This window comes from Amblyomma americanum, chromosome 1 (genome assembly GCF_052857255.1).
Source record: "Amblyomma americanum isolate KBUSLIRL-KWMA chromosome 1, ASM5285725v1, whole genome shotgun sequence".
In the NCBI taxonomy this organism is placed as follows: Eukaryota; Metazoa; Arthropoda; class Arachnida; order Ixodida; family Ixodidae; genus Amblyomma; species Amblyomma americanum.
The window spans coordinates 113783356-113796313 of record NC_135497.1 but is presented as its reverse complement, the minus strand read 5'-3'; the positions used below and the strand labels follow the sequence as shown (position 1 = coordinate 113796313).

The 12958-nt window shown below is 43.6% G+C and overlaps 1 protein-coding gene across 2 annotated transcripts in view; it reads left to right on the top strand.

Moving 5' to 3' along the window:
• The window catches only part of LOC144113483 (uncharacterized), a 73681-nt gene that overhangs the window by 32939 nt on the left and 27784 nt on the right, over window positions 1-12958 (top strand). The window contains exons 4-5 of one of the 2 annotated variants that reach the window (XM_077646571.1): window positions 2022-2625; window positions 7453-7858. In XM_077646571.1, coding sequence (XP_077502697.1) covers window positions 2022-2625; window positions 7453-7858 — 1010 coding nt within the window. The remainder of the gene's footprint in view (window positions 1-2021; window positions 2626-7452; window positions 7859-12958) is intronic. The other variant, XM_077646572.1, reaches the window with a different exon arrangement.

Here is a 12958-nt window from a genome sequence, read left to right as displayed (position 1 = left end):
GCTCGATTTTTTTTCAGATGGCGAGAAAAATTACGAATGCAGGGGTTTGCGAGTGCCTTCTTTTTCTCTTTTGGGAACAACGTCATGCGGCGAATCCTGACATGATTGCCGCCTCACTGCCCAACGGGACGAGAGCCATTCACTGTTCCCGTCGCTTAATTTGGATCGTAGAACTTGTTTGGGTACGTGAAAAACATTGTCCCTGGGGAGTTCAAGTATGTGCTATTGTAGACTGCTGCGCAGTAATTGATCTGTGACCACAGAATATCCCCAAAGCAACGAGTGAAGGAAGAATACGACGCGCTCCCGGTCAGTTTTGCTGCATCTGAGCGCGTGCCGGCGCGGGCCGGCGAGCGTCTCCCACCCGGTCTGCCCTTTCCACCGCGAGGGGCGCGCGCACCGCGCCGGAGTTACTCCTGCACGGTGCCTATATCAGTAGGATGTCAGTATTGCACGATGCCTCTAGAATTCTAGAGGCCCGTGTACTGTGCGATGTCAGTGCACGTTAAAGAACCCCAGGTGGTCGAAATTTCTGGAGCCCTTCACTACGGCGTCCCTCATAGCCTGAGTCTCTTCGGGACGTTAAGCCCCCATAAACCGCTAACCATAAATAGTAATTTAGTCAAGTTTAGTGGGTTTAGTTTTAGAACTAAGTGTTTGTTATACATGCATTGAAAGAATTGCTTTTCATCGCTCTTCAAGTGAAGTCAATCATTTGAGTTGCATATTCCATTTAGTTCCAAGAAGTGCATAACCAATTTTTCGATAACAGTCACAATTAGTGGTAGCATAAAGAGGCAGGCAGCACTGAGTCGCAAATGTTGCTGCTTTGTATGAGTGCCCCATTTGGTAACTATGTGCTTTAGGCACAATGCAAAGAAATATGGAAGAGCTATGAAATGGACAAGCATTGTAGCATAGCAAAACTTAAGCAAGAAAACATCCAAATTCTGGGAAGAAAATGTTGCATTGGTCGGTTCCTCTATTTTTCCAAACCAAAGAGGAGGTGCTATAAATCTGTAGAAGGCATTATGGGACCATTTAGGCACCTTATTCTTTCTTAATTTCATGTTATAAAGGCAGAACTCATTAAATTAGCAAGCTGTAAACAAGTGGTTAACCAGTGTGCGCTGTCATTCATCCTTGACCATTTTAAGCATTCATCAGTGTTGTTATGAATGAAAAATATGTTCTGTTTAGATTTAGAATGTATAACCTTGTTAGGGTCACTCCTCAGGTTCAAATAATTTGAGTGGTTGCCTGAAAAAGTGCAGAGTTGCAAATGCCATTCCTAGTAAATGTGTATCTGCACTGAAATTGGATGTTTTTTTTATTTTAGGTGCTCATATTAAAATCATTATTCTATTTAATATTTATTTAAATCCTGATGCAAGGAAACCATGTTAGAATGTTTACTTCACTCATTCCTCATAGTGCTTCTTTGAAGCTTATTCATGTGTGGTGTGTGGAAATTAAGTGTGATTCTGAAAGGTGTTCATCTGGTTGTGTGTCTGCTTATTGGTGGAAGCTGAACTCTGGGCATGTGTTGGTAGTACTAAGAAATAATTTGAAAATCTCACTAAAGGAATTCACTTGAACAAAGGCTGTAACAGGTGCTCTTGGTACATTAAGCATTAAATTGTACATTATAATGAATTTTCTAATTGTGTGGATGATAAATTTTTAGCTCCGCAGATGCAGTATGTATTTCTACACAAGTGCAGTTCGTTCTGAGTGCTTAGGCAGAGCCACTGTTTCTCCATGAATCAAGCACTTTCCTGTGCATTTAGGGTGGGATTAATGTAACAATTATGTTTCATTCTGATATTTGGAACTCTTTGGGTTCTTCATTGGGTTACTCATTGTGTTGGGCCACCACTATTTTCGGATCAGCCTCTTATGGCATATATTATAAGGGAGTAGACTGGAGTGAAAACAGTAAATTTCTTGTGGCAGCACCTAAGTCTTGCAGTTGTTGTAGCTGCCTACAATGAGTGCCTCTTGTGTGCTTGCATGAACAGCAGGTGTTCCAGTGTCCGGAGTGCCCATACAGCAGTGCCTGGTCTCGGTGTGTTCGCCTGCACTTAGGCAAGGTGCATGGCATCCAGAATGCGCCAGCGTCACTGTGGCGTGATCAGCCCTTGCTCGATGAAATCATGGGGCTGCTGCAGAACCTGAAGAATTTGGCAGAGGCCTCTGGAGGTGCAGGACTGACAGCAGCACCTGCTACTCCAGCTGTAGATAAGCGCTATGTCTGTCCTCGCTGCCCGTATGCCACCGACCGCAGAGATTTGTACCACCGACACGAGAACATCCACAAGGATGACAAGCCTTTCCACTGTTATGTCTGCTTCAAGCTGTTCAACCGAGCCGACCACGTCAAGAAGCACTTTCTGCGCATCCACAAGAACCATCCCTACGATATTGGCCTGATCCGGCGCCATCCACCACGCTCAGCGTCTCATGCAGCCCACGGGCCTTCAGCTAGTGGACACCATCACAGCAACAATGGCCAGTGGGGAGCACATGCCGCAGGGACAGCTCGTCTGCCTCAGCCATCCAACTGCACTGGCCCAGCCGATTGTTCCAGGGCTTTGCCTGTGCCTGCTAACGGCTGCCCTGCAGGTCAGCATCATTTAGGTGATAAAGTTCATGGGAACAGTACTCCACTGGTGGGCTTGACAGTCTTTTGCTCACTGTCAGGCACAATCTTTTCATGCTGATTCTAAACATAATGTTGTACCTCTTATCTCAAGACATGCCTTATATTTGGGTATCAAATCACAAGTAATTTGATTTTTCACTTATTTTTTAGATTTAGTAAGGGCTTATTAGTGTGAAGTGTTTACTTTTCTTCACTGAGCTATGCATTAAAGTTTATTACAAGTGTGATGTCGTTTAATTATATAAAGCCTTTCATTTTGGGCTTTATCTATATTAAAATTTTGCCTGAGGTGTGGCAGGGTAGGGGCATCCTCAATGCCTATCGAGAACGGTGGCCATTGAATCTTTCAAGTGCCATTTATGCATGGTGCTGCCACCTGGCGAATTTCATGGTCATTGAGAAATGTGGATGAAATCCTTCAAATGGTACTAGGCACAGCAAACTAGCTAAGTTATATTTAATGTAGAAACACTTAAAGGGAAGCTGTAAGTAAACTAGGATGCATATGAAAATGAGTGAGAATTATTTATTTAGAAATGATTTAGAAAAGAGCTATTTAAATACTTTTTTCAGTTCTGCACAATCCACAGACTGCAAAAATTGACAATGAAACTACCACATTTTGACAATCATTTCTACAGCTACTGTCATAGCAGCACTTGTGAGTCTCTTCTGCTTCAGTCACACGTAATGCGTTAAGAAGCAAAAATGGGTGTAACGCAGGGACATGATGTGCAGTGAAAATGGCATTAGTTTGTTTGAATATGACAATTTTCGGTGCTGCCATTTTGACTATATTCTGTTTCATACATAGCAGTCAATGCTGCCAAAGCTAGCGTGCCTACTGCGCAGCCGAAGTCCGTGTCCCAAAAGTAGTCCGCAATGCAGCCAAAGTGAACACAGGTATACTTAGTTGCGGCAGATCCTAAGTTCTGTGACTGGCAACCTCCTGGACTTTATTTTACTTCTTGCCGCATTTTTTGTCCTCCGATTCATCGAGACTTGGGGAAGTAAGAATAACCTGTGGCGGAGTGATACGTGGATGGTACGGTGAATCGCCCTTACTTCATCCGCGCCTAAGAAGTAGATCGCACTCAGTGAAAATTGTAGCCAGAGGGACCGAACACTCGGTGCCTCGAAGCTCTGACCGTGATTTTCAGTGCTAGCACTTCGTTTTATGCAGCTCTTTGTTTTCGTCCAAACACTCACTGAGGCTTCGAGAAGAACAAATGATACGTAGCAGAATAGTAAGGTTTTGTGAACGCACTACCTCCACAGCCTCAACAGCATTTCCTGCTGTGTATGAAACAGAGTATAGAGAACAGAAGTAATATTTATCTACAAAACAAGGCAGAAAATATTTGTTTTTATGAGTTCTTTTTTTTATCCCATTTTTGCCAACTTACAGATGTTTGCATAAGGAGAGAAAGTTGGCATTTTGACTCCTGTCTTGCAAACCGCTTACGCTGCCACTGCCATCGTATTAGCAACAAGTGCAGACGGCAGTCCATTGAGCTGCATGGTGACGCCCAGGAAGCCCTTCATTGCAATGCTGTATAGGCAGCCTGCACTGCCCAGGTGGTGCTGCAATTGTTCCACCGTGCGCCAGAAAACTGCAACAGTCAGCTGTTTGGGCTGCGACAAATGTGTGACCATGTTCTGAACCGCATGTATAGCAGATAATAGTCCCCGCCATGGTGCTTCCGGTGTAGCCGAGTTAGCTGACGCATGCTACGCACGGCTTCGGCAGAGTGCAGAAGCTTACTGTTGTAAGTGCAGGCATGTGGCATGGAAAAGCACTATGTGTGCACCAAAAAATGCTTGCTCCCACGCTAGGCCGTGTGTAATGGCATTGCGATCGACACAGAAAGCTTTAGTGCAGGTTGTGTACGGAAAGTTTGAGGTTGCTTTTAGTGGCCTTGCAAACTACCACTGAGTCAATTCAAATCAAGTTCAATAGTCACTGTAAATTGGTGTTTGGTATCAACTGATCCTCACTGAGTGTAATGAATGTCGAGTTCAACACTTCAGTGCTTCTGTCTCGGAACCCCCGGATGCTTGACTTATCGCACGCATTTAGGACACAATGGTGGGTATTGAAACTGGCTGTGTAACAGGAGTATTATGTATTCATTTATTGGAATTCTTGTGTATATGCTGTATATTACTGCCTGAAATCTGAGCATTTCAATTTCATGCTAGGCCTGATAGTTCTTTGCACCTTACCTGAACTTGAACATTTTTTCAGTGCTGCAGCTGCCCCTTGGAATGCACTGCAGTGTTAGCGATGTAAGCTAGCTTGATAGATAGTGCTATACAATCAAACCAGCATTTTATTGGCAATAAACTGTTGCAGGCACATCTTGGTAGCAGGTCCACGTCAGCATCGTGTTTGCACATTATCGCATTATGCGTAGCATGATCAGTGGAGGAGGAAGAGGAGAATTGAAGAGAAGCACAGCAGTGAAGAAGGCAGGCATTGTTAGTACGTGAGGAGGCGAGTGGCATAAGATGGGGAGTAGGAGTCAGTGTGTAGTGGCCTACCATTGGAACCAAGTGATGCCATGTTGGTTGATGAATTGCACCTCTTCTAGGAGCTTTGGCACCTGCGTAATAGGTATGCTAGCCAGTTTGGCATGTCCAGCCAAATTATGAGGGCCAGGGGTCACTTTTTGTCACATTTCATTTTATTTTTGTTTCATTTGGTCCTCTGCCATTAGTCACTGGGTGCAAATCATTATGACAGCACTACTGGTCATAATGAAAACATACTCATGATGCCACTTCCATAAACGTGCCTTATGCCCATGCCATACAGACGGACTGACACCAATACTGATGAATGACAAAGATGTTTTTGACATGCCTGACGAGTGCTGTTGGGGCTACTTCACTGTCTGGAAAGAAACTGTGCGGTGGTTGCGCGACATATTGATGGGACATTGTCCCCATGACATGGCCGTACCTGGATGCAGCAATGGATGTAGCCAGAGCAGTACCATGTCCAGAATGTCTGTACCTGTGATTTGTCGTTTCCTTACCCAACTCCTGTTGCTTTCGTTGCAATTGAAATCATGACCAAAGGAAACAAAACTGAAGGAAACGTAGCAAAATATGACCTCTGGCTACATGGTGTCTTGATGTTGGTTTGGTTTATTGGGTTTAATGCCCCAAAGCAATCAGGCTATGAGGGACGCTGTAGTGAAGGGCTCCGGAAATTTCGAGCGCCTGGGGTTCTTTAACGTGCACTGACATCGCACAGTACACGGGCCTCTAGAATTTCGGCTCCATCGAAATTCGACTTCAGTGGTCGGTATGGCAGCATTGCTAGTTTGGTGTGCTCATTCAAGCTCAGGAATGCTGGGCTGCCAGGGTTTGTGAAATTTTGGTGGGACGTCAGCTTCAGAGGAATGCTAGTTTGCCAGAGTTTGCAGGGACATGCCACCTATCGCTCTTTACCTCGTTTGCAAGGTACAGCAGTAATCCTTAAATGTTTGCTTTAGTTAGCTGCTTAATAAATACATAACAAACTGCTAAGGGCTTTTAAAACTCCTCTTGAAGAGTGGCAAGTTTAAGGCTGGTTATTCACAAAAAAAAAAAAAATCTACAAATCTTTCTTGAGATGGCCCAAGAGGGCAGTTTGTTAATTTTTGTACTTTCAACTGTTCATGGTGTTAGCAACATCTGCTGGCTGGTGGCTATATTTTTGGGAAGGATGCCTTCCATGGAGAAATCGGGTCTCACCATGCGTCTTATGGAACTCCACTCAAGGTGAAAAAGTTAGGTTTAACTCACTCAAAGGTGAATGGCTCTAGTATTTGAGCATGGCGCTTCATTGTAAGCCCATCTGTCTGCATGTGGATAAAATAGTAACAGTGGTGTTGGTGGCTGAGGAGACCAAAGTGGAGGGAAGTTATTGATGACCAGTAAGGAGGCAAGCAGGCAGAGAGGAAGTAAGGAAGAATGTGGGCTGCCGTGGGGATGGTGGGGGAGGGGCAATGTGGAGGGAAGTGGAAAATGGGGAAGTGTATTATACGTGCTACACTGGGTGTGCCCCTGTGTTCTTCAGCACAGTAGCAATGCTGAGGTATGAGAGAAGGCCTCAAATTCAGAAATGGCAGTTTTGATAAGAGGTGATTCAGTATGCGCTTGAAAATGGCTTGTTTGGTGCATCTGGAAAAGTGCAGAGAATGGCAGACTGCCCAATGTCTCAGTGAATTTTATGGTGCTGGCTTAGAGTGGTCAATTAAGCTCAAGCTTCACGGGTTCATTGTGTGTGGCCTTGACACATCCTGCCACGAGTTCATTGTGGTAGTGTGCAAGAGCACAGTTGACTGAGTTTTGGCCTTGAGCATAGCTCGTTAGCCAACCAATTATAAGCCTTAACCAGATAGAAATGTAATGCCATTCACAATCATTCGTTGGAGAGACCAGACTGTGCTTGACAGCATCCAGTTTTGGCACTTATTATTGTTTTCTACATTGTAAAATGCCAATGGGACAGATTCAGGGTTCGTGGTCTGGAACTGAAGAAAAACACTTTTCCATTGCAACAACAGTGCTACATGTATAACAGTGACATGTGCCCTAGGTGGCCAATTCAGAATGTCTAGTTCCTTTAAGACGGACTGCCTCATTATCATCCCCATCCCTATGCTGGCCTCTTGAGTTTGTGATGCTGCTCTTCAAGGAAGCGAAGATTAAACGCAGTGCTGCATTTGTAGCCAAGGGTTGCGAATGGCTATGTCATGGGAGTGCATTGACAGAACCGGGTGAAATCCGTGCAGGAGGTACACAGGCTTGGGGCTTCCATGCCAGCGGTGTGCCTGCTGTGTGCAGTGGCGGTGGCCCCAAGGCTATGGGCTGCCCCACTGCACTGCCACAGGAAACGGCAGCAAAAGGAAAGCGAGGGGGGTCAGCCAAGGCGGCAGCTACAGCCACAAGTGGAACAGCAGCGGCGAAAACGTTTGCCTGTGCCTACTGCCCGTGGCGTGGCGTGGATGGCTGGTGCTTGCGGCGGCATCTCAACACGCACATCAAGCCGTTCTCCTGCCCCTTCTGCGAGTACAAGGCAGCCCGGTCAGAGCGCCTGAACACGCACGTGTTGAAGGTTCACGGGAAGCATCTGTGCAACAAGTGCCACTTTGCGGGGGAGGACTCGATTGCCCTGGAGCGCCATGTGAAGGAAAACCAGTGAGTGCTGTTATAAGCGTCCATGTTCAGGATTTTATTTAGTGTACAAAGATCGAAGCTATGTGTCAGGGCCTTCTGCAGCTGTGTGTACATATCCACATGTGAGCTGCTCTTGCGAGTTGGGACCAATACTACCCTTAAGGGGCCCCTGACCTGGTTTGCACATTTCAAATAAAATGCTCGGTGCATTGTAACGGGCCATTATGATTGTCTCTGCAAAACATTAGAGCCATGCATGCCCTGTAAGGTATGGAAAATTGAAATCAAAGCCTGTTCATGCTCTTGTTCGGCAAAGCCAACCTCCTCCTCATCTATTGACACCAAAGACTTGTCTGTGACACTGCTGCTAATTGCATTTCATTGATCTATGATTCTGGATCACAGGCAAACAATGGACGACGTCTCGTTGTCTGCTACCTAGTTGCTATTGCTTTTTTTTTCAATGCGCTGTTTGTTTTGGCACACACACAAAAAAAATATACATTTTAGTTCCTTGCCGTGGTCCATATGTGTGCCTGCGTGGTAAGGGATCTGTGTGCCATTTGTTCATCGTCCATTTTGTTCATTTGCTCCTCATTTACCATGAATGCGGGCACACTGTCTTGTTAGTAAGCTGCTCATGTGTTCCTGTGCCCCTTCAAATACTGGTAATAGTGTTTCATGCATACTGTGATGCCTGGAAGCAATAGGCAAGAAAAAATACTTGGAGAGATGGAGCCATGACGCAGACATCTTATGTACTCTGTGCCTCTCTCTAAAAACGCAGAAAAAAGGGAGATTTCTCTTGATAAAGCTTGTTGACCAGATGGGTGAGAGAAACAGAATTGAAGCAGACATGGCAGAGAGAAGGGTGGCCTAATCTCTTGAATGCTACAGCTGTAACTTTCCTTTTAATGAGTCTTTTCAAAAAGTGTTTGCGGCTCTGCGTTCGGAGTTAATGCCTGGCACCCGCCGGAGTATAGAAAACTTTTCACCAGATGGTGGTCTGGACCTTTAAGTGGCGCCACCATGAAAATAAAACTGTTCAGCTACAGATATTTCAAAGGGCTGCATGTTTATTAGTCTTACTAGTCCTTGTGCCACTGATTGGTTTAAGCAAGAGTTTAAGTTTCAGATACAATAGCAGAATGACGACAGTCCCTTTTTTTCGTCTATCTTCGTTTCATTGCACTGTGAACAGATGTATATTCCAAAAATGTTTTTTTATAGACAAGAAATGCGATGTTATTAATCCATACTGTAACCTTAGTGGGCCATTGTGTACTCACTTGGGGACACAAGCTTGCAGAAGAGTAATGCATTCTTCACCTACACTGGGGCAAACTATCTTAATCTAGTACTTTTCTGTTATTGTCTGTTATTGTTATTTCTGTTATTGCCCATCCCCTAGCAGTGGCGTCGCGAAACACATTGAAAGTGTAAAAAAACTGCCTACGCTACCTACGCCGTCTGCGTTACTGCAGTCGTCGTGCTGATCATTGAATGGGACACATCTGCCGATGCTGATGACTTGTCGCATATGGCTGCAATTCTCTATGTATAAAGGGGAGCGGCCTCGAATTTTTTTAGTATCCAAGTGCTTCACGGGACTGCCTTCAACGTGAAGCATCGATAAGCGGTATTTGCCAACTGCACGATCGCAGCCACCCTAGGGAGCCGTCAAGCATGGCCACAGCAGCCGCATTTCAATGAAGACAAAAACGCTCATGTGCCATGCGATGTTAATGCATGTGAAATAACTCCAGGTAGTATATATTAATGTGGAGTTCTTCACTGCAGCGTCCCACATAGCCATTGTGTACACTTATCTCAGGCAACCGTTTTCCAAGAAAAAAAAGCAAAGGTGCGTTGCACCGGTAGCCTAGCTGTATAGGGTGCCTCACACCAAAAAGCGGCTCAGGTTTGAATCCCGGCAGGGCATAAATTATTCGGGTGTATTTTATTTCGTTTTTAAAAGTTTTTTAGCACTCAAAGCTGTACGGTTACATGGAAGAAAAAATAACGGACACGTGAGGCCGAAATGTGTCCATTTCATGCATTCCTGCATTAAAACTCCACAAACTGATATCGCGCAACACCAAGCACATATGAGGCTGCATGTTTATGTGTTGCAACGACTGTATAGTGATCAGCTTTCATGCAACACTATGCTGCAGCACGATTTTACGAAGCAAAGCAGCACTACCGCCAATATATGCTGAAATATGCTAGTAATCATGAAAGCCAGTTAGTGCAGGATCAAATTTGCAGGAGTAAGTGATCAGGCAGTACTAAGAAAATTCACCTATCTGGCTGGGAATGGCAGTGTGCCTCGCTGATATCTCCAGTCATTTTCTGCACTAAGGCTTGCATGATGAAATACCTTTCGTAGACAGCAGCGGAAAACGCCAGCCTCACTTACAGAGGCTATTTCACTGAACATTGTTTTGTATGTAGCCCTCATCTCTGAAATGGCCGGCCTTTGTCTATAACTGGCGATCTCGTCGCACGCGGGACAATTGAAGGTACTGAAGAATTTGCTGTTCGGTGGGCACAGCAGCCTGCTCGGGCTTCGTACCCAGCCATCGTTAAGCCCTAGAAATCTGCCAGGTAGTAGGCGCTACCCAGGACACGCCATTGTTGACAGAACCAAGGAAAGCAATGCAAACAAAACATGATCCGCAGCGACAATTCCGCACACAGCTATAGAACAGGTCTCTCTGTCCAGTGCAGTACCCTACCAGTCAGGTTCCTGCGTTGTACACCAGGTGGCAGCACAGGAAAATGAAAAAGGTGGATTAGGGACATATGTGCAGAAGTGTGAGAGTTCTTGTGTGTTTTGTGGCACTACTTAAGGGGGAACACTGCAAATGAAATGGCCAATCTGGGCAAAATTTCAGATTTCTGCATTTTTTTTTTCATAACGCTTCGGTCTTCAACTGTCTCGTGGTAAAAAATAGTGAAATTTGCAGTACAAATTCAGAAAATAAGGTTTTTTAAACGTGCGACTGTCAAAAAATGTGTGATTGCGCTTCTGATGCTTCAGGTGCATTGTAAATTCTGCGGGTTTCCGATGGCTGAGAACACCATCTTAGTATCAACATTAGGAGGAGCAGTCAGAAGATAAAGCTTTCATTGGTTGCAACGCCACATTTCTCTGACAAAAAGCAAAAGCATACAAGGTGATAAACGTCAAGGTTGATTTTTCCAGCTTTCACTTTTTCTGTGATTACTATCATTCATCCCTTCAGCATTTCGTAACAAATGACAGTAGAACAATTTTGCTGTTTGCTCGTGAATCTTGAGACGAGGAGGAGTGTGGTAAAGGGTTCGGTTTTTCAGTGCACACATTCAACAGGTATTGAAAGTTATTTCTGTAAGAAACATTTTCATGTAAATATGAATGGTGGAGTTCTAGTTTTATTTCCATGAGTACTGGCCATCTAAAAAAAGAACTAATTACTTTATTGCACAGAGCAGGGCTTTGTGAACATGTTGATACAAAAACTCTGTGCACTTTCTTCTGAATTATTTAATTTAACGCCCCAGAGATGACTTTACGAGGATGTTAACTGTATTTACACAGCAACTGTAACAGGTGCAAAAATAGCTTTAATTGCTATGAAAATTGGAACTATTTTCGTTAGTCATGCATGAAATGTAACCAAATTTAGCATATATATGTAATTTTTTATTTTAATTTCAGCACTACATTTTTACTTTAAGCTAGCTGTTATAGTTCAGTAATTAAATTAACACTGACATAAAGTCATCTGTGATGCATTAAGTGATTAAGAAGTGCACAAATTTTTTATGTCAACAGGTTCACATGTTCTGTGCCATAAAGCTGTTAGTTCTTTTTTTGATGCTTTGTACTCCAGAAAATAAAAGTTCAACTCTTGCATGAATGTTTACATGAAAGTATTTCTTGTGTATATAGAAAAATTGAGACCTTTCTTGCATTCCTCAATGTCTCAGGATTCATGCTGAAAAAATAGAACCTTTGTGCTGTCATTTGTTATAAAATGTTGAGGGGATGAATGCTAGCCATTGCAGAAATGGTGAAATATGAGAAAATCAACCTTCAAGTTTATTCCCTCGTTTGCCTCATTTATAGCCTCATATGCTTTTGCTTTTTGTCAGAGAATTGCGGCATTGCAATTAACAGAAACTCATCTTTTGATGTCTCCTGGTCATGGTGCTACTTATATGGTGGTGCTCTGTCGCAGGAAACCTGTAGAATTCGCAATGTGCCGGGACCTTCACAAGTGCGTTTCACTCACATATTTTGAAGACCACACATAAAAAAACATCATTTTCAAAATTTTTCTGCATATTTAACTAATTTTTATCACGAGACAGATGAAGACCTGAGAGTTACGAAAAAAATTTAGAAATAGAAAATTTTGACAATATTGGCATTTCCCCCATTGACATCAGAATTGGGGTTAGTCGGAAAGACAGCTATATAAAATATAAATGTTTCAGTCTGCCGATGCGTTTCTAAGTACGGAAGAGGCAGCTTGGTTAATTAAATGTTGAAGGCATATGAACTTAAGAAGTCAGTAATAATGGGGAAAATTGTGAGCAATTGCCAAAGCTGTCTTTTCCAGTTCTTGTGAATAGAGAGAGCAGCCCCTGTTTAGCTGAAAAATTTTCCAGAATCATGTACCAGGATTGAAAAATGGGCCCATAAATATTCTTAAATTTAAGCAGACTTCCTTACTGTACTTCGTGCGTCAATGTCTTATAAAATGCAGTTTGGCTTGAAATGCTACATACATAGTAAATGCCTGGTCTTGTGTTTGTCTTTGTGAACATTTTATATAATTGGTGCATCCTTACTCCTTTTGGAGAACTGTTGGACAAATTCATTTTAGTACTTTTTTAGTACAGCATAAAAGTGCTAGCAGTTCTGCATGCATACAAAAATATGTGGAACACTGTACTTAGTGCAAAACCTCATGGTCTAGCCTGAAGCACCACACAGCTGCGTTTCACCTGCTGCTTTCTAGTCAGCTGCTGAATATGGTGGTTAGACTTGTCAGCACCTAAATGGCAGCAAGGTTTGTCAGAAATACAAAGTCCAAGGCCTCTGAGTTGTGTATAGTGGGGCTGTAT